We start from the raw sequence: 22,948 nt of genomic DNA, 5'->3' as shown, positions 1-22,948 counted from the left end.
CTAATCCTACTGTTCAAAAATTATGTAGATATATCTACTGTTATGTAATTAATGGAATATTTGTTAACTTTTGTAGTATATACATATATACCAATTGTATATCTACTATGCTTATTTCATTAATGTATATAAAAGTTATGTAGATATGAACTTTCATATATATTGTAAAAGAATTAGCATTACAGTTGGTATATATGTATATCTGTTTTGTTAATGTATATAAGGACTAGTTCTGAATATATATATATATATAAAAGTAATCATGTCTGTTCTTTTGAGGAGAATTTGGGATTGCTTATATTTGTATGCATATAATACAGTAATTGCTTATATTAACTTGCCTGTATATATTTCTTATATACAGTTTATTAATTTTGGAATAATACAGTAACAATAAATTTTGATTTTGGATTTGGATTTAATTAAAGATATCTAATATTTTAGTTAAATTAATTAAAACAAAATATCACCAAAGTGATCACTTTTGTGTAGATTAATTCAATTAAAATATCAAGATAATAATGTGTATGTAATTGATGCATTTATTAACTAACCCAAAAGTGAGTTAATATTTGGCCAAGTTTCATACATACTTGTGGTGATAAATGTGTGACAATTATAATGTATTGTGTGTGAATAATATGTTAGTCCAAAGATTACATATTGTTTGACATAATTTATTGTCAATGGTTGTTCGCTACAACAAGAGTACCGCTTACAGTTAATATTACTGTCCAAAGACTTGATATTAATGATGTGTTTGGTATCTTGAGATGGGATTAACCATTATTTGAATTTTATTGTTTTATATGGATTCTTATGTGAGCTTGTTTGTTGTTATTTTGTTATATATTCAGTTAATTCATCTACTCCTACTACAATAACTGCCAACATTAACTCTATTCCCATGCTTAATGGGACAAATTTCAAGGCTTGGAAAGGAAAATTACTTGTAAACCTTGGTTGCATGGAATTAGACTATGCATTAAGGCAAGAACAACCTTCACCTTTTACTACAGAAAGCACTCCTGATGAAAAGATGGAGTTTGAGAGATGGGATCGTTCTAATCGCATGAGTCTAATGATCATGCAACAATGCATTCTAGAAGCCTTCGGAGGCACAGAATCTTAAGAGATCACTAAGGCCAAGGATTTCCTCGATGCAATTGAAAAACGTTTCGCTAGAAATGATAAGGCTGAAATGACTTCACTTCTGGCTTCCTTGATGTCCATGAAGTATAAGGGTCGAGGAAATGTTAGGGAGTACATTATGGAAACGTACCAAATTGCTTCAAAACTTAAGGCACTTAAGATTGAGCTTTCTAAGGATTTACTTGTTCTTATGGTTTTGATATCGCTTCCTGCACATTTTAATCAGTTCAAAGTCAGTTATAACTGTCAAAGGGAGAAATGGACTCTAAACGAGCTCATTTCTCATTGTGTGCAAGAGGAAGAAAGGTTGAAGCAAGATAAAACTGAAAGTGCTCACTTGGCCAGTGCCTCTAAGGATAAGGGCGAGAAAAGAAAGCGTGAAAATGAAGCTGCTAAGGGTCTAGTGCAAAAGAAACAACATAAGGAACCAACAGGTTGTTTCTTTTGCGGCAAGCCTGGACATGTGAAGAAGGAATGTACAAAATATCACGCATGGCGTGCAAAGAAAGGTATGTTTCTTACTTTGGTCTGTTCTGAGGTTAATTTATCTTTAGTATCTAGAAACACTTGGTGGATAGATTCTGGTGCTACTACTCACATAAGTGTTTCTATGCAGGGATGCCTGAGCTACCGAAAGCCAAGTGATGGTGAAAGACACATCTTTGTGGGCGATGGACAATCGGTAGAAGTTGAAGCTATTGGGCATTTTAGGTTGTTATTAGGAACTGGTTTTTATTTGGATTTAAAAGACACTTTTATTGTACCGTCTTTTAGACGGAATTTAGTTTATGTTTCATTATTGGACAAATTTGGATATTGTTGTTCTTTTGGAAACAATCAATTTAGTTTGTCTTTAAATTCAAATGTTGTTGGAACTGGTTACTTGAATGCTTATGACAACCTTTATTTGCTAGAAACAATTGCATCCTATAATAAAACCTTGCATGTGGAATCACGTGGTACTAAACGCAAATTAAATAAGGAAAATTCAGCCTCATTATGGCATAAGCGCTTAGGTCATATCTCAAAAGGTAGAGTTGAGCGTCTTGTGGCTGATGGCATTTTAGAGTCTCTTGACTTCACAAACTTTGATGTTTGTGTCAATTGTATCAAGGGAAAACAGACCAAAACTAAGAGATTAGGTGCCAACAGATCTACAGATGTCTTAGAATTGATTCATACAGATATTTGTGGGCTATTCCCTACAACATCATGGAATGGTCAACAATATTTCATATCATTCATAGACGATTACTCACATTATGGGTACCTATATCTTATTCATGAAAAGTCACAGTCTCTGGATGTGTTCAAAGCTTATAAAGCTGAAGTTGAGAATCAACTCAACAAAAGGATTAAAAACGTCAGATCCGATTGTGGTGGTGAGTACTACGGTAGATATGATGGCTCAGGCGAACAACGTCCAGGACCGTTTGCTAAATTCCTAGAGGAATACGGTATTGTCCCACAGTACACCATGCCAGGATCACCTAGCATGAATGGTGTAGCTGAAAGACGCAATAGGACTCTTAAGGATATGGTAAGAAGCATGATTGTTCATTCTACCTTACCTGAGTCTCTCTAGGGAGAAGCATTAAAGACAGCAGCTTACATTCTGAACAGAGTACCAACTAAAGCAGTTGCAAAAACACCTTATGAGCTTTGGACAAGCCGAAAGCCTAGTTTAAAGCACTTTCACATTTGGGGATGTCCAGCTGAGGCAATGCCTTATAGGCCACATGAAAAGAAATTGGACTCCAAAACAGTGAGCAGCTACTTTATTGGTTATTCTGAGTGATCTAGGGGCTATAAGTTTTATGATCCCACACTTAAAAATATTTTTGAGACGGGTACTGCAACATTTTTCGAGGATGTTGAGTTTGGGGGGAGAAATAAGGTTAGAGATATTTCTTTTGAAGAGGAATTGGGTTCAAACCCAATTTCTGCTATCATTTTTGACAATATTCAGGTTCCTACACCTATCATTGATCAGAAAGTGAATGTGAAACCTCAACAAACCCCAAATGAAAATGAGGTAATTGCTCTAGAAGAACAAACTCAACAACCTCAAGAACCAGTGTCATTAAGGAGATCCACGAGAGAAAGGAGAAGTGCTATTTCAGATGATTATATTATATTTCTCCAAGAACATGAGGATGACAATGGAATGATGGAAGATGACCCAATCAACTTTCATCAGGCCGTGAAAAGTTCTAACTCTCAAAATTGGATTGAAGCAATGAATGAAGAGTATAAGTCTATGCAAGACAATAAAGTCTGGGAGCTTGTCCCATTACCAGAAGGAAAGAAACCGATTGGTTGCAAATGGATTTTTAAGACAAAACGGGATTCAAAAGGTAATGTGGAAAGGTATAAAGCTCATCTTGTAGCAAAAGGATATACTCAAAAGGAAGGGATTGACTTTAAGGAGACCTTTTCTCCAGTTTCATCAAAGGACTCTTTTAGGACAATCATGGCACTTGTTGCACATTATAATTTAGAGCTTCATCAAATGGATGTGAAAACAACATTTCTCAATGGAAACATTGATGAAACAATATATATGATGCAGCCTGAAAACTTTGTGTCGGGAGACCCAAAGACGATGGTTTGCAAATTGATCAAATCCATTTATGGGCTCAAACAAACTTCCCGTCAATGGTACCACAAATTTCATCAAGTGAATCTCTCGTTTGGTTTTGAGATGAATGTTGTTGATGATTGTGTGTATTACAAGTTCAGTGGGAGTAAACATGTTTTCTTGGTTTTGTATGTTGATGACATACTGCTTGCCACAAATGATATAGGCATGTTGCACAAAACCAAGAGATTTATGTCAAGAAATTTTGAGATGAAAGATCTTGGTGACGCCTCTTTTGTTTTAGGAATTCAAATACATCGAGATCGTTCTCGGGGTATTCTTGGATTATCACAAAAGAGCTATATCGATAAAGTACTCAAAAGGTTTGGCATGCAAGATTGTAGACCAGGTGATACCCCTGTCGTTAAAGGAGACAAATTTAGTCTTAAGCAATGCCCTAAAGCAAGCCTTGAAATTCAAGAAATGCAAAAGATTCCCTACGCTTCAGCTGTTGGGAGTCTAATGTATGCTCAAGTTTGTACGCGTCCGGATATAGCGTACATTGTTGGAGTGTTAGGCAGATACTTAAGCAATCTAGGAATTGATCACTGGAAAGCAACCAAAAAGGTTATGAGATATTTGAAGAGAACAAGAGATTACATGCTCACATATAGGAGGTCAGATCACTTTGAGATCATTGGATATTCTGACTCCGACTTTGCGGGATGCCAAGATAGTAGGAGATCCACTTCGAGCTACATATATCTGTTAGGTGGTGGAGCTATATCATGGAGGAGTGCAAAACAAACACGCATAGCTTCATCCACCATGGCAGCAGAGTTTGTTGCATGTTATGAGGCATCCAACCAAGGTATATGGCTGAGAAACTTTGTCACCGGGCTGCGCATTGTGGATGTAATTGAAAGACCACTTAAGTTGTATTGTGACAATAAGTCAGCTGTATTGTATTCCAACAACAACAGGAGCTCGACAAAGTCAAAACATATTGACATCAAGTTCCTTGTTGTAAAAGAAAGGGTACAGAGTGGACAGATTTGTATAGAACACTTAGGTACAAACTCCATGATTGCAGACCCCCTTACTAAGGGTTTGTCGCCGAAGGTCTTTCATGAGCACACTGCTCGTATGGGTGTTTTAGAGTATGAGGATATCTAGATTCAGTGGGAGTTTGTCTTTATTATCCTTTGTGTTTTTTATGTGTTTCATGAAACTTGTATAATTGGATATTTTTCTGATTAGAAATTATGTTATTCAGTTTATTTCACTTTGTACATTAAGCTAAAGTTTTGATCTCTATAAAGTAAAGTAGGACCAATTGAAAATTGACATGAATAGATCACCATGCAAGTAATTTTCATACCACATTATCATGATTGATCTATGTCATTTAACTGTATCGATATATGTGACCATTGATGGGTTTAGTTGTGATTGATACAACGAAACTCGCTTTGATCCTATGTTGATATAGTTAATGGACGAGATTGCACATGGCTATGGTTATGATGATAAAGTTATGAGCTCAATACGGTTAACACATTTATATATATATACATATGTGGCCCAGTGGGAGATTGTTAGAAATTTATTTATTTGGGTCACAATTGTATATATAAAATGTGTGTTGGGTCATCATATAAATGAGTCGAAATTATGTGGTCTATTTTGGAATAAAGTATATGTAACACCCCAAGTTGCTAATAAGGTTTAAGACCTTGTTTAGCGTGCCTGGAGGGCAATAAATGAATTGACAGGATATTATATGAATTTGATTGAATATGCGATTAGAATGCATGATTAGGTTGTATATTTATGCTTGTGGGCCCCGTTCGTATGTTGGGGGTAAACTGGTAACTTTAGCCCGTTGATGGCATAAATGTGATAATTGTATTATGTGATTTGTACCATGTGTGTGTGGAGTTTTTATTGTGATGCACGCGGCGAGACGGTCCTAGTGAGCTATTTAGTCTAAAAGTCACAACGGGGTTTTGTACCCGGCTCGGGAGGAGCCTAGGGGTACTTTGGGAATCTTATAGGTTGAGTTGTGAATGAGTGGTTATAGTTATTGGCAATTGAGTAACCTGGGTAACCGTTTGTAACTGCTGTGAGTAACAAGTTTTAGATAGAAAATGGTAGAATTAAAATAGAAGTGAAAGGACTTGAGTGCCCTTGAAGGTTTAGTTAGGAAGGGTTATTAGGAAGGGGTAAAGTGGTCATTTGGCAAGGGAATTAGACAACTTTCAGCTGGGATATTGGGGTACACGGTTTGGGCATTGGGTCATTTGTTGTTTTGATAAAAATTGAAGAGAAGAAAAAAGAAGAAGAAAGAAAAGCTAGGGCAAGAAGAAGAGGTGTAGAAAGGGGCTGAAGTGGGAGTCTAGGAGGAGATCAAAGAAGCTTAAGGTTGTATTCTCCACTTGAGGTAAGGATTTTATGCAAATTTAAGGTTTGTTTCTGTTTTGGTTTAAGAAATTGAAGCATGGTTTAAGTTTTGAGCTACGGGTTTAAATTTTCTGAAGTTGAAATCAAAGGTGTGGATTTTTGGGTGTGATTGTGTTTTTGATCTTGATGCTAGTGTCTATAGGTTGTAAGATGGTTCATTTGAGGTTTCAATTTGGTTTTGGGGCTGAGATATGTGTTTGGGCTGGTTTAGAGGTGTTTTGGATGAGGGAATTGAAGGAGAAAAACCCAGAAATTCTGGGTTCGCGAAGGGGCACCGCGGCCCTGTTCTTGGGCGCCGCGGCGCAAGGCTGGTTCCAGGCGGGGGGAGGCTCTCTGACTTGCTGGGCGACGCGGCCCTATAGGGCAGCGCCGCGGCGCTAGGCCATTTTTCAGGACTTGAAATTTTGCAATTTTGAGCTTTTGCTCTGGGGGTTCGGGGGATGTTTCCAATGATTTGTTTTAGGAATTTGGGAGTCCCGAGAGTGTGGAATTGGTTCCGGGAAGTGATTTTTGAATTGATTAGTATTAAATGATGTTTTATATGTGTTGTGACTAGGTCTTTGGGAAGCTCGGGTTAGAGGACCGTGCTCGCGGCTTTAGTGCATCAGGAAGCTCGGAATACAGGTAAGAAAACCATAACACCCGAGAATAGGGCATGGGCCCACAGTGTGATTGCAGGGCATGGCCCTAGAATGTATTATGTGCAAATGTGTAATCTTAAATGAACTATTATATGTTTGAATGGTTATTTCAAAATGTATTATACGTGCGATTATAATGAAATGAACGGCTAAGGCCGAGAGCGGCAAAGGCCGGGTACGGCCTTGGGGCCGGAAGTAACACTCAGCACATGGGATGCTTATAGCCAGGGTGGGACCCAAGGGATACATGAGTTATCCTTACGGTGAGGACCGAGACCCCATGCTTTGGTAAGGCCTCTGGGGCGGCATGGCCGTGCTTGTTTAGTCTGATGGTTTTCCTATTTATCAGTGGATTATATGTCAGCTTTATCCTATGCATATGTTATGTTTTGTTTGGGTTTTCTTGCTGGGCTTCGGCTCACGGGTGCTCCGTGTTGCATGTAAAAGTAAGGAGTCAGTCAACCGGCCATGAGTATGGAGAGCGTGGGGGCGGCGCGTACATATTCGGCCTGCCCGACTGCTTTGGTTGGGGGCATTTTTGTATATGACTGTATTTACCATTCTTTTGATAGTTGATCAAGTGTAAATCTATTTTTGAGTTGTAAATATTTTGTAAACCTTATTTTGGGATCCCGTATGTTTGATACTTAATGTTTTCAATGAAACTAAACATTTTCAAAGAATACAGCCTTAAACTTTGGTTTAGTCACACTTTTGGTTTTAGAAACCTCGGAGAGTCAGTTAGTTGCACAAATTTCCATTTTAAACTCACTTAGTAACGACTCTAAGGTAGTAGGGCGTTACAATATATGACTTAAGGGCATGATTATCATGATTTTAATATGTGGATACCATAAAGGCAATTTCTGATTTGATGAGGGGCCAAATTAGAAATAGTAAATAAAGATTAGTTATTGATTTGTCAGTTATTAATAAAGAGGTAATGATCCCCAATTTGCAGAACGTATCTTTTCACTCTTGAATCCCCATCATCAAGAGACTAAGGTTCTCAAAAGTTTTGACTGCAAATTCGGAAGATCATAACCTTGTACAATCGATTCAATGGACTCCGGTACGCTTCCGCTAACCTTTGGCTATTTATTGTTTGATTCTCTTGAATTAATTAGGGCTAAATTCAGATTATAGTATTCTAACAATTCTTGCATTGAAAATGCCAAAAGTTCACATTTTGATCCATTTCTCTCTTTTATTGAACTCCCAAAAGTTCATAAATGTCCATGTATATATCATATCTCATGCAAAATTAGTTGATTCCAAAAAGAAATCATAAACACGAATAGGCTTCAAGGAAGCATGGGAGCTAATGCGAGCAAAACTAATTTCTTATTTTATGATCTGTTGTTGTTTATGAATGATTGTTGTGTGATTTCTTATTATCTTTTCTGTTGTTTGACTGGTGTTGTTCCGGTGTTACTTATGTTGATTTGGGTTTTATGACTCAGTGAGTTTTTCTGTAGATCTTTAATGGTTAAGTTGATCTTTAGTTGTTTATAAGTTGTTTTGTTGATGCTTTCATCTTTTGATTTATTTTTGTTGTTGTTGTTACATTTGATTTGATTTATTTTGTTATTTTCAGTTTTCCTATTGTTTTCGTGTTGATCTCACGTTAATGATTCCTTTTATGTTTTTGTTTTGTTGCTTAAGTCTTGTTTTAGGATTTATGTTGAGTTGTTTGATCATTTCTCTAACGTTTTGATAGTGTTGTCCCATATTTCAGTTTTGGCAACACTGTCTCAACACCAAAACAACGCAATATATACTATTTAAAATAATAAAAAAAACTATCATCAACACAAAGAAACATAAACTCTCTCTCTCTCTCCATCTCTTTCTTTCATTCTTTTTTCTTCTTATTCTTCTTCAAATTTTCATACCATCACCATTAGAGACCGTTGTTGACTTGATGTTGATTTTGTGTTGACCTTGCGTTGTCTACTTGTTTGTGCAGGTTGTATGCTAGGATCATTGACAATAACGTCAACACAACATGCCAACAACCCGAAAGCAATAATGTTTTAGATTTTGTTGTTGTTGCTGCAGATCCAGATCGCTGACAACTATGATATTTTGACGTTGTTGTTAGGGGTGCACGGTGGGCGGGTTGGGCGGATTTTGGGCGGTTTTTTTATTTGACGGTTTGAGAAAAATGCAACCCAACACTACCCAACAAGTGTGCGGTTTGAACGGTTTTCTTCTGGGCAGATTTATGCAGTTTTATGGGGGGGTTGGGTTGATTTAAAGGTCAAAATTATCAAGTTATGATATTTAAAAAAATAAAAAGTTGTAGACTATAAAGTTCAAACTTATACCATCTTTACTCATCAATGTCATCGTGAATAATAGATTGATAAAATATTATAGCATCTCAAACTTGAATCTAAAACTTTACAAAAAAAATTATAATAATTATATAAATTATACAAATTGTAAATGGTATTGAACTCATCAATCCACACATTAATAATTTCAACAATTTGAGTTTTGTTATGAAAAATATCACTAATATTAAATCATTAATACAAGTAACACTATTTCTATTTTCATCTATTTTTCCTAAACAAATTTTTATATATAATTCCTAGGTTACCACCATTAATCTCATAGCAACGAAAACTTTCATTAAAAAAAGTTAAATCTTTGGACTACCATAAATATATATATATCAATATAAAGAATACAACGATTCATATTTCAAAATCCACTATCTTCATCAAACATATTAAAAGGGTCACAAACTTTATAATTTTTAATGAGCCATTTATGAGTTGTATTTTTAGATTTAGATTATTACTAACAATGTATATATATATATATATAAAGTAGCGAGTGCGGGTTGGACCCTCCTTATATTTTTGCAACCTGTACCCAACCCATCTTTGTGGCGGGTTGGGTTCAACCCAACCCAATTTCGGCGGGTTTTTTAATGGGCGGGTTCAAAACGGGCGAATTTTGATGGGTTGGGCGGGTGGGGCGGATTAGCAGTTTTTTTGTGCGCCCCTAGTTTCTTCTTTCTCAGATCGAGATCGGGTTGTAGTTGTGATTTTTTTTTTCAGATCGAGTTTTGTTGTCGTTGTGGTGTTGCTTTTCAGATCTAGATCGTCTGTAGTTGGGGGTTGTTTTACATCGAAATGCTCTGTAGTTCTTTTGTTGTTTCAGGTCGAGTTTGGTTATTGTTTGAAATCGAAATCGTCGTGGGTCACCTGAGAGAGGTCTGGTTTGTGGTTTAGCTGTTGTTTGAGGTTAAGTTTGGATGTTGCTTCAAGCGGAAATCACTGTGGGTGCCACCTGAGAGAGGACATGTTGTAGCCTGCGAGAGAGAGAAAGAGCAAGTAACATTTCTATAATTTTGAAGTTTTGTTTCGTACAAATGTAAAAGATTTCGTGCTACAGTAAAAATGATATTTTTTTATTACTTTTTGGTTATTTAAAAAAAAATCTCTTTTTTATATAAATATTATAATTAAATATTTTTTTAACTTATGATATTGATTTATTTATTTTATTAATTTTTAAATATAAGTTATAATAAAAATATATTATAAATAATATAAATTAGTAATGTATTTATATTATTTTTTATTAAATCAAATAATAAATATTCAAATTATTAATTTAATAGATTATATATGGTATTTTATTAAAAAATTATATATTATCTTAAAATATATATTATTAATATTTTAAAAAATAATATGCATATATGTATTTTACTTTTTAAAATTTTATTCAATTTTTTTTTTTTAACTAAATAAGGGCAAAAATTATATTTTATAATTGAGTTTATACATTTTTGGACCATGTGTTTTGTCATTACCTGTTTGAACCTTATATTTTTACAAATTACTTTTTGGACCCTGTGTTTTATAAAATAGTTTAAATAAATTCCTGAACTTGATTTTGGTCAAAGATTTTTGAACTAAAATCACAAATAATTCATCAAACTAACAATTCATAACAAAAGTACAATCATTCTACCTAATAACTGTGTTGTCATGTTCAATTTTTTCTACGTCAAAATTGGGTTTAGGGTCAATTTGAACAATTTTACAAAACACAAGATTCAAAAAGTAATTTGTCAAAAATACAGGGTCCAAACAGGTAATGAGACAAATTATAATGTCCAAAAAAGTATAAACTCTTTATAATTTGAGGAGGAATGAAAATGACAATCCTCCAATCTCATGGGAATGCCAATCTCATTTCTCAATCCCAAATTGGTGTGGGTCCCACATATTTCATTCTTATTCCTAACAAAATTTGGGGAAGTAAACAAGGGTAATGAAATCCATTCCCCATTCTCATTCCTTAATCTCATAAGTAAACACACAATACTATGGCATGTGTATTAATTTGTAATCGTAATTGGGGTAAATCAATGGAGAAATGAATGAGAATAATATATAGAAGAATTGGAAGCATTAATTGTATTAAGTTGTTTACTAAAGCTGAGTGGAAGGGGAATTGTTTACCGAGTTTTTCGAAAACTGGAATTATGAAAGATAAGAGAGCTAAAAGAAAGGATTTAAGAGATGCAAGCAATGTTTTTTTACATGGTTGGGGCGTTAATGAGCCTTAGTCCACAAGTTAGTTGTATTAGAGCTTAGAGAGCTTTTGACAATGGAGTTTTCTGCAAGTTTGAGCAGAGTAATTGCTTACAAGAGAAAATCTGGGATCCCCGCTATAGTGCAAAACTGGTCCTATTTATAGGCAGTTTAGGTGCGATGGGCTTGAGTTGGACTAATCCAGGCCCAATAAGGATGTAATCATGGTTTGCTCGCTAGTGGAGGCTTAATACAAAGAATATTGCTAAATAATACATGTTAATCAGGGCCTATTGGGCCGACTTAGGCATGGCCAAGCCATACAGCTGTCAATAGTACATAACCTCAAACTGGTCCGCGTGGGTTTCTAAGGGGATCCTGGGGATAGGATTTGTCAGAGTAGTGACAGTACTGTTTCCTAGTAGCAGTGTACATTCTATATGTAACCTCTTCTACATGTTAGTTGAGGAGATCAACTTCCTTGTTTCTTGGGAACATGTCAGCGTCAGGGAAGGTCAATCTTGCTCTATCTGGACGTCTGGTCCGAGTTCCTTTACTAACGTCCCGGTCCATTCATCGGGACCCTGGTTCGTTTACTAGGGCTCGGGTTCAGTCTTGATAAGGTTGTACTCCCAGACTGTCGAGCCTGCCACCTATACCCGCATCCCGGAGGATACGGATGGGTTGGGACCGGGAAGATGAGTTGGGCCCGCTTCTTATTCCTAGTTCCCTCGTTATGGTGGCGCCCATCGCAAAATGATGGGCTTATTGGAGATTAGGCTGCTAGGACTTTCCTCTTCCCCGTTCATTGGGCTTAGGATGGGCCTTTGATCTCTTTGGGAGAGCCCACAGACCCATTGTGTCATGCCACATGTCCGGGGGGAAAACAGGGATAATAGGAATCATAATTATTCTATCCTGTTTACATAATCGGAAACGGAATCGAAATGTTAAATTGACTAAAATATCATTTTTTTATTAAAAAATAATGTAGAATTTTGGTGAGATGGATTTTTGAAGGACAAAATTGTCTTTTTATTTTTAGTTTTAAAAGATTAAATAAAAAGAAAGAGAAGTCATTGCGGGTAATGAGATTCTTTTGGTATTTTGTGGGGGGGGGGGGGGGGGGGGAGTATTCCATTTCTTTTCTCCCTTACCTCATTTATCTATTTCATTCCTTAGTTTAGTAAACACATGAATTGAAGTTATTACCACACATATGATTCTCATTGTCATTAAGTAAACATGTCACTATATTATTATATTTTGTGTAATAATATGTGCATCCAAAATATGCACTAAAACATTATAGGGAGGTGTATTTTTTTTTTTTTTGCCAATCATTTGTTTCAAATGAAATTCACTGTTTAAAAAAAAGTAGTGCGTCACTGTGTATAATGTTTTGGTGCATATTTAAGTACACATATCATTACTCTTATATTTTTAATATAAAATTTATCTTTATATATATATATATAAGATCTAGTACTTCCTCTAACTAATTAAAAGAAATCACTATGTATTAATCTTCCATTTATATTTAAAAAAAAAAAATCAAAACATACTGTTTGTGTCAGAATCTTCCCCCCAAATCTTTTATCTGATTTTGTTTAATCATAAAGTCAATGTATTTTACTTTGTTGATGAAGATCGCGTGAATCATACACATTTCGTAGGTGGCCAAGAACATGAATGTGTTTTTCGTTTGAATGAGTGGAGAGAACAAAAGGGGAATACCTGTAAAAGACACTCCGATGCTTAAGCCAGCACATGGCTCTCTCACTCAATCCTCAATTTATTCAAACTTTAACTAAACTAAAGTCCAATGTCCCAAATTTGGCCCCTCTTTAACTATTTATAGAAAAATGACAAAGAATAAGATTAGAGAAGTTTATCGTGATTGATCCACGTGTCTAGCTTTACTAACTTTCTTCCGGCCTTAATCTCTTCGCGCGGACCATCTACTTTGAGCTCAAGACTCATTAATCTATTCAGTCACTTTGAGCTCAGAGCTCATCAATCTATTCAATCTCTATGAATTCAGTGCTCATCAATTTGTTCAATCACTTTGAGATCAGAGCTAATCAATCTGTTCAGTCACTTTGAGCTCAGAGCTCACTCTTATTCAATCATTTTGAGCTCAGAGCTCACAATTCAAACAAGTTCTACCGAACTCTACTCTACAAATAAGCTCTTACTAGCTCTTCTCTTTGATGAGTTTATTCTGGATTCTGCTATTCTATGATGATGAGCTCATTTGAGATCATCTCTACGATGAACTCATTTGAGCTCTGCTCTACGATGAGCTCATTTTGAGTTGTGCTCTGCGATGTGCTCATTTGGAACTCTGTTCTTCTCAAGCTATTAAAAAAAATAGTGCGTTTTCACCTAATTTATTAGGAAAAATCATTCCCCTACACATACATATTAACTTAAAACTCATGATAAATTCAAATGAGCATTACTATTCCACAATACTAATGCATTTCCACCTATAATTTGACTATTGTTCCAAATAAAATTACCATTAGAAAAAGTTTTTTTGCCAATGTATGACCTAAAACCTAAATGTTGGATATACTAGTTTCTATTATTTAGACCAGATTGTGTTGTTGTTAAGTGGTGAAAATGAGGGAAAAAAAACTCACCCTCCCATAAAGTAACATTAAATTATATTTTTAATTGCACACCTAATTACGCAAACCACACTACACACTTGCCAAATAGTATAATTAATCCAGTTAATATATATATAAATTCTATAAATATAAATGTTACATAGATAAAAAAAAAGACCATTATAAGTTTAGTTGTAGTTGCAAACTACGATAAAATACAGACCAATATTACAAACAAATTCAAATTTAAATTCAAATTCAAACACGCCACACCAAGCAATACCTATACTAGCAGTGGTGAAAGAAAATTAATCCCAACTCACACTGCTAAAAGAAATTAATCACACCATATTAAGTAGGCTCACACCTAGTAATAATTGATTGAGAATATCTTTACTTATCATTCCATTTAAATTAAAAATTATAAACAAAAAAGTTATTGCTAAGCAATATATTTATTGAAATGATAATTAAAGACGTGCACGTATAACTTCATTCAATCAAGTTCCATAAAATAAATAAAGTGGCTAAGCTATCCACATTCAATAAGAAGTTTGGTTCTAACAGTTTAGATGAAAAAGATGAAATCAAATTTTATGGGTTAAGATAAAAATTGAATTAGAATGGATAAGACTACTACTGCTCATCTAATCTCATCTATACATAATTAAAGTACAATTAATTTTATTATCATTTATCTTGTAGTCCCACCAGTAAGGGTAAAATATAGAAATCGATTCTGTTGCTTAATCTTAATCGTTTTACTGATCCAACGATCAATAATAAATGCAGCAAAACTTAGTTTGGATTGAAAATTACAGTTATAAATGTAATTAAGGCCAACTCCTTTTTTTTTTTTGAAAGGTGCAAGGCCAATTCTTAAGTCTTCTTAACCATATAATGTAACTTTTGTTTTAGTGTAATTTTTACACTATATTTTTTTTTCTTCTTATTTGCATCAAACATCTCTAATAAATCTACCAATGTACTTGGATCCCATCCTTAAAACTTTAATAACATTTAAATAGCTTGCATTTGTTAGTTATTTTCAATTTCCTATTTTTTTTCCTCCACTAAACTAGAGTTTTGTAGCAATAGTCTCTAACCATACTTTTTTTTGTTCTTGAGTCTCTAATATTTTTTTCCAAAATTAATTGATAAGTTCAAATTCATTGAAAAAAATATAATTTATAAATTCATAAAACATATGAAATTTTATTAAAATATCGAAACAATTATTAAATTTTATTTAAAAAATAAATATTTGTAGCATACTTTCAATAAAGGGTTGTTATTATAAAATTGATGATAATTTTAATAATTATACTATACATTTAAAAATAAATAAAAGATAAAAATATTAATAATATTGTTGAGTTTACAATAAATAAATCACAAAAAAAGTATTATTGTTGTTTATATTGTTTAGATTTTATATATCAATCTTAAAATTTTATATTTAAACAAAATAAATGTATTTTCTTTGTTAATAAGAACTTTCTAATTTTTTGAATAATTATGAATTAAAATTTTTTGAATGAACTTTGAAATTATATTTTATTAAAAAATATATATTTAATGCCAAACTTTAAGATTGGAGACTTGTGTGTAAAACTATAAATGAAAATATTGTAGCGTTCTTATAAATGAAACAAAATTAAAATCAGTCTTTACAAATTGGGCCTTGTTCACATGCAAATAGAGTGTTGGAGACTTTTCATACAAAACCTTAGCTTATTGGAAAAATTGGATGGAAAAGCAAGCAAACTATTTGGAATGTTAGGAAATTAAATGTCAAATTTTTTTTAAGGTTAACTAAGTACAAAAACATAGGTTAGATTGAATTTTTTTTTCTGCAAATAAACCTTTATTTTTTCATCTGAAATTCACTATTATAAATAGCACACTAGAAAATATACTTTTGTTTTTTTATAGCAAAATCCACTACTTAAATAAAGGTATGATTCAAAATAGGACCAATGTGAAAAAGAAATTACATCTATGAGAGAAAGCTCATGTAGTGGAACATATTTTACTAGTCACATATTAGAGACTAATGCTACTTATGGTATGTGACATCACAATGGTCTATGGCAAAATTAGCATGTACAAATTGTGGATTCTAAGGCAACTAATTATATGTCCATAATTAGATTTTGTCCTATTTTCTTGTTTGTTTTTAAGTTTGTAAATTATAGGTTGACCACTAAATGTGCTAATCCTAGTTGTACCCACTCACATCATACCTAGCTAGTTTGCACATGTACATGGACTACCAAACCAAGTACATGTGTTAGTTGTAGATCTGTTGGTATATACTAATTCTAATTGTGTGCAAAACTAAAAAAAGTTTCATAATAATAATGGTTTTCAAATTACTTTAACAGGTATGAAATTGAATAAGATATATCAGATTTCACTTAACACTTGTATTTAAATTCAAGTTTGCTTATCAAAATTAGGAAAATAATATTTCACCAAAAATATTTTTTTATTATATACTATTATTACAATAAAAGTTACCTTAATACTTATGACAAGATAAGCTACCTATACAGATATAGACGACTAAAAATTAAGAATCATAAAGTAAATTGTTAGTTAGATTGTCCCTACAAGAAAATCCCACACCATATTCCTTCCATCATTTGTTCAACTAACTTCACAAACCTTTGTATTGAAGACTAAACATTTATATATATATGGTGGTTCATTTTAAAGTGCCTAAAAAAAGTGAACTGAATAATAAGAAGAAAGCACAAAAAAATAAATAATTTTTTTATTTAACTTTAGGGAAATAGACAATAATCCTTGACAATAAATTACAAAAATAGTTAATTAATTTGCATAGCTCATTCAATACGTTCACATACAGTTGAGATCTTAAAAACAATTATGATTTTTATGGAAAATTTATATTTAATATTCTTTTTTTGTATTTATTGTATCGCTGACTATTTGATTTTGAAACTCCAACGCGGCTTTCCTCATTTGACCCATTTTTTAAATTTTATTTTTAATTTATTCCCACTATGAATTATAGAGCCAGCCATTCCATGTTCATGTGTTTTTTTTTTCTACACAAATTTATTTATTATTTTGATTATGTCCCCATAAAAAGAAAAAGCAAAATTGTGTCTAAAAATAGAAACAGGAAAATATTAAAAAAAAAAGAAAAAGAAAAAGTGGAGGAGTTTGGATTGGAGGCATAATTCTCCATGGATGTGGATGTGGATGTGGATGTGGGTGAAAGTGTAGCTGTGCATGTGAGGAGTGAGAGACTCTTTTGAAGTTGCTCCCACGTTTGCGTGGTACCATATCATCACCATTAGCCATGTTCCGCGAAGGAAGCTAACTTTTACAGACAAACACTCCAAATTCTTCTTCTTTCACTATCTTGGATTCTCTACACATTACAATTCATTCATTCCTTTCTGGGTGGGTGAGAATTTTTGTTAGTTTTTTCAGTTTTGAGTTTTTGGGGTTTCCCATTTGGTGATTTTTTTAGGTTTGCATTGTAATGCATTACATATACATATTACCATCTGAATTTGCGTCAACATTACATTACATTACATACAGTTTCAAGTGAGTGGTTGTCAATTCTGGTGATCAGGTCGTAGATAAAGTTGGCATATTCTGGGTTCCATTTCTCTGATATTTTCTTCTTTTTGGGTTCAATTTCATCCACTCTTGCTTTATTCCCAGGTGGGTTTTGTGAATTGGGTCTTGGGTTTTGAGGATCTGAGGGATTTTCATTTTTGGTCAAGAGAATTTCTTGGTCTTTGCCGTGAAGAAGATTAGTTTGATTTTTAGGGTTGCCATTTTTGTAGTGGTGGTTTTATGGTAGTGGTAGTAGTAGTAGTAGACTCAAATAGTAGTGGATTTTTAGTGGAAGACTCAAAAAGTAGAAAGAAATGGCTTCAACATCACCATCTCCAAACTCTTCGCCGCCTTCTGCGGCGGTTCCACCAGCTTCCACTTCTTCACCGGTGACTCCATCAACGACGTCTCCGCCTCCTTCTTCTTCATCTCAGCCCGATCAGACTTCAGATACCCCTACAACTCCGAATGCTCCTACTACCTCGGCAACGCCGCCTCCTCAATCTCCTCCGGCGGTTCCCGCAGCTCCTCCTCCGTCACTGCCACAGTCACCACCACCGGATTCGCCACCGCCATCCTCCCCTGCTGCACCGCCACCTTCAACTCCGGCTTCGCCTCCCCCTTCACCTCCTGTGTCAACGGCGCCTCCACCTGCTACACCGGCATCGCCACCGCCTTCACCCCCTACTACTACTGCTCCTCCTCCAGCTGTTGCTTCACCGCCACCTCCAATTGATTCATCGCTGCCTCCTCCATCCACTGATTCTCCTCCTCCAGAAGATCCCCCAAGCCCTCCGGCTCCGACTACGCCTACTCGCCCAGCTGTTTCACCTTCCCCACCTCCTCCAGCAACTGTCCCGGATCCTCCTTCATCAGATTCTCCTCCTCCGCCAGCTGCCAAGTCACCGGAGAAGTCTCCTCCGTCCCCTGATGTTCCTTCTAAATCTCCTCCTCCTACCCCAGAGACCACATTGTCACCACCTCCTCCTTCAGCTCCTTCGGTTCCTTCATCCTCTTCACCCTCCCCAACATCTCATCCTGCTCTGCCTAATAGCACTGCCCCGACATTGCCTGTTCTCCCAACACAAAAGCCTACTGCCAAACCAACTGATGGTAATGTAACTGCAAATGCTACGTCTAGTGATGGAGGGCTTAAAACTGGAGGAGCTGTTGCTGTTGGTGTTATAGTTGGGTTTGTGGTGCTCAGTTTCGTTGTCATGGCTGTGTGGTTTGTAAGGAAGAAGAAGAAGAGAGAAAGAATAAATGTTGGTTATGCCACACCTTCTCCATTTGCCTCCTCCCAAAATTCAGGTAATGTATATAATTACTTCCTAAATTCAAGTACTTTAATTTCATTTTCTTGTTTATATGGTACTTTAAGCTATTAGTTTAAGCTATTAGTTACTTTTTCAAAAAAAAAAGCTATTAGTTACTGAGGAACTTTAGGAAATGTCTTATGGGATGCGTTCATGTTAGAAGTCCATTAAACTTGAAATCAGCATTATTGATGGCATTCACATTTGGAATTTTTTGTTATTGGGAGGTTAATTATGAGTATTATGTTTCAGCAAAACCTATTGTTTGTTGCAAAGCTTAGAATAGTCTATATTTAGGGGTTTGCAATATTGTTTTGCGCACTTATTGGATATATAGCACGGAAAATCTACTAAATAAATTGAACAATGTTATTAGTAAGCTTGCAAGCTATTGATCAGCTTTACTTATGACCCCTTTGAAATGATTTTAATGACTTGTGTTTCCTTGGCAGATTCATTATTTCTAAGGCCGCATTCTCCAGCTCCCCTTATGGGAACCAACTCTAATAGTGAGTATATGTATGCGCCTTCAGAAGGGGGGGTAAATAATTCAAAATCGTTTTTCTTATACGAGGAATTACTTCAGGCCACAAATGGCTTTTCAGCAAAGAATCTTTTAGGCGAAGGTGGATTTGGTTGTGTCTACAAAGGTGTCTTGGTGGATGGAAGAGAAGTTGCTGTGAAACAACTGAAGATTGGTGGTGGACAAGGGGAGCGTGAGTTCAGAGCAGAAGTTGAAATTATTAGCAGAGTACATCATCGCCATTTGGTTTCTCTTGTAGGTTATTGTATATCTGATCATCAAAGGCTGCTAGTCTATGATTATGTTCCAAACGATACCCTTCATTATAATCTTCATGGTGAGACATACTTCAAAGTTAGGTTTAAAGAATCTTTTATTTTTAACCGTTATCCTCTGTTAATACACCATATTTTGGCGAAGATGCAGAGAGTTCATATGAGCCATAGCTCTCACTTTTTTCTTTCTTTCCATGTATCTGTTAAATACAAATATGGAAAGTACTTAATTTGCTCTGATCCTTGTCAAAATAAAAAATCTAACTTTTCGCATGAATTGCATGTTTTCAGGTGAAGGCAGGCCTGTTATGTCTTGGGAAATGAGAGTCAAGGTTGCAGCTGGTGCTGCTCGAGGAATTGCTTACTTACATGAAGACTGTAAGTTTCTTCTTCTTATTATTTTTTTATAAAAAAATAAGAAATCATTTACAGCAAAGAAAAAGAAAAAGAACAACTACAATTACACCCAAAAGATCCAATCTCTAAGTTTCTTATTTTATTCAAGCACCAAGTAATTCCACATTTCTATTCAACCCGTTTGTAAAACACTATTTAACCATAATTAGACTGTAATTACTTTGTTAATTCTATTGTTAGTTAGCAATGGTTATATGTATTGGCTAAGCCTTACACGTGTATTTTGTTGTCGGTTAGCACCTAGAGATTGTTGCCTTCTGTTTTATATATATTGGTGACTGTACCCATTCTCTTCCAAGGAATACAACATATTCAAATTCCCTCATATATTTTATAGTCTATCATGGTATCAAGCCATTAGCAGCTCCATTATCGTATCATGAATGTGTGTGTGTGTGTTTTTGCCTTCTGTCTTTACACAGTGTTGTCTCCTGTTAATTTTTTTTTAAAATCTCAATCAAGTATTAAAATATAAGCACCCTAAGCCCAAAGGCTTTTTGTTGCTCTACATTTTCTATAAAAAATACCATATATCTCTTGAATTTTAAATTGCCATAGCCTTTCACTTCAATTATCTGAAAACTAGTAGTATTATGTTAAACTCACTCTCTCTCCCTCCCTCCCTCTCTCTCTCTTTAATTGACATGTTTTTAAAGATTCAAGCCTATGTTTTATGGTTGACCTGTTCTTAGGAGTAAACATAGTCCCCTGAAGCTCACAGACAAACACAAATACGTAATTAGATTTGCTCACATTTACCTAACTTTTCTTATAAACATTCTCTCTCTCTTTCTTTTGCTCCCTCTCTTTCTCTTCTTCTTATCAATTTAATTTTGTTGGTCAGGCCATCCTCGCATTATTCACAGAGATATCAAGTCATCAAACATCCTTCTGGATAACAATTATGAAGCTCAGGTATGTTATTTATAAGCTTTACTGCCACTAGTTCAAACTGCAAATGTCAATGTGCTATGGCAGATAAAATGGAAGTTATATATTTTGTTAGTTAAGATTTTTCTTTTGGTAGCCTACTTTTCTTGGTATGGCTAGATGTTTTATAATTAATTACCTGTGTTACTGCATTTTTTTCTTCTTCTTTGGTCTTAGATAAATACTTACACAATGACAAATACCTTTTCTAAAGTCATTCTTTCACACCAACAGGTTGCAGATTTTGGGCTTGCAAAGTTAGCACTGGATTCAAATACACATGTAACAACACGAGTAATGGGAACCTTTGGGTAGGTGTCCAAGGCATTTTCACCAAATGATTATATTGAACACGTTGCTGTGGTTATTATGTTCTTATTCATTTCAAGAAAGTGAGAAAACAAATTATCTATTGCCGGTTGCAATTTCCTTTTCTATGTTTTAAAGAATGGTATTGTGTGACTTTCCAGATATATGGCTCCAGAGTATGCCACAAGTGGCAAATTGACTGAAAAGTCAGATGTTTATTCTTTTGGTGTTGTACTTTTAGAGCTAATCACCGGCCGCAAACCTGTGGATGGGTCTCAGCCATTAGGCGATGAGAGCTTAGTAGAATGGGTAAGTAATAAGTTCATAAGCATCTAGTAATATATGTTGTCTTATGGATATTGTTGGTATTATCACCTCTGGAAAAAGTCAATTTATAGTTTTCTAAAGCTCCCCATTTGATAATTATCATTTTGTCACATGGATATTGTTGATATCATCACTTCTGAAAAAGTCAATTTAGTTTCAAAAACTCCCAATTAAGAATGAATTGATAGTTGGTTTTTGCTTTCAGCACTTGATGTCCTTTTTGTGTTGTTTTGTTATTGCACTTCTGGTTGTAATCTGATTGTTGCAATCAAACTCTCTCAGGCCCGACCACTGCTTACCCAAGCACTTGATACCAATAACTTTGAGGAGCTGGTAGATTCGAGACTGGAACAAAATTACAAGGACATTGAGTTGTTTCGCATGATTGAGGCAGCTGCTGCTTGTGTACGTCATTCTGCTACAAAAAGACCACGAATGGGACAGGTACTTCCATTGAATGATCCCCTTGTATAAATTGCCTACTACATTGTGCTTCCTTTACATGGATAGTTGATGACTCTTTTCTTGTCGCTGGTTCAGGTGGTGAGAGCCTTAGATTCAATGGATGACATCTCGGACCTCAACAATGGAGTTAAACCAGGCCAAAGTGAAGTTTATGATTCAGCGCAACAGTCTGCGCAAATTCGAATGTTTCAGAGGATGGCATTTGGCAGTCAAGATTACAGTACTGATTTCTTTGATCGAAGTCATAGCAGCTGGGGGAGTAGAGAGCACAGAGACCGCTCGCGGACTCAGTCTCAGAGTAGCTTTGGTAGTAGAGAAAACAGAGACCAAACTCAGAGAAGCTGGGCGGGTAGAGAGCATGATAATGGGAGTCGAAGTACAACAATAGACATGAACAGATCTGGGGTATGGAACCACTGACACTAGTTCAAGGCTTTTCTGCACTGAACTGGACAGAAACCAACTTGGTTGAGTTGGGTATCCCAGCACAGGTTCTGGTCTTTATTAAGATTTTGGAACTGGGATAGAATACAGTTCCATGTCTACTGTGTAAATCTTATGCAAGTCGTCTCTAGCTTTTTTTTTAGCTAACATGATTTTTTTTTGTTTGCAAGGATGCCTATTTTGTATTCTTTTTGTAATTTTTGGTTCATAGTTACATCAATTCTTTGTATTTATAATTATTCATTTAAATGCAATATTTTGTATTATTTACACCCTTAAGTGAAATGTAAAAGTAGTATAAAATCAGAAGCGTTTTTTATTA

The 22,948-nt window shown here is 34.9% G+C and overlaps 1 protein-coding gene across 1 annotated transcript; it reads left to right on the top strand.

The window, feature by feature from the left end:
- Nucleotides 1–17,132: 17,132 nt before the first annotated feature.
- Nucleotides 17,133–22,948, top strand: LOC133817782 (proline-rich receptor-like protein kinase PERK8). Its single transcript, XM_062250380.1, has 8 exons — nucleotides 17,133–18,931; nucleotides 19,389–19,796; nucleotides 20,026–20,112; nucleotides 20,996–21,066; nucleotides 21,316–21,392; nucleotides 21,552–21,699; nucleotides 22,000–22,161; nucleotides 22,258–22,948. Exons 1-8 carry the CDS (start codon nucleotides 17,935–17,937, stop codon nucleotides 22,600–22,602), a joined length of 2,295 nt encoding a protein of 764 aa, XP_062106364.1. The 5' UTR covers nucleotides 17,133–17,934; the 3' UTR covers nucleotides 22,603–22,948.

This window comes from Humulus lupulus, chromosome 2 (assembly GCF_963169125.1).
Source record: "Humulus lupulus chromosome 2, drHumLupu1.1, whole genome shotgun sequence".
Classification (NCBI taxonomy): domain Eukaryota; kingdom Viridiplantae; phylum Streptophyta; class Magnoliopsida; order Rosales; family Cannabaceae; genus Humulus; species Humulus lupulus.
The sequence above is the reverse complement of the archived record's forward strand: the minus strand, read 5'-3'. Positions and strand labels throughout refer to the sequence as shown.

Excerpts from the sequence above, each read along its gene's own strand:
- LOC133817782 (XM_062250380.1), top strand. The coding sequence starts at position 17,935 with ATGGCTTCAACATCACCATCTCCAAACTCTTCGCCGCCTTCTGCGGCG. Across the intron at positions 21,067-21,315 it reads ATAACAATTATGAAGCTCAG|GTTGCAGATTTTGGGCTTGC; the intron begins GTATGTTATTTA and ends TCACACCAACAG. Across the intron at positions 21,393-21,551 it reads CGAGTAATGGGAACCTTTGG|ATATATGGCTCCAGAGTATG; the intron begins GTAGGTGTCCAA and ends GTGACTTTCCAG.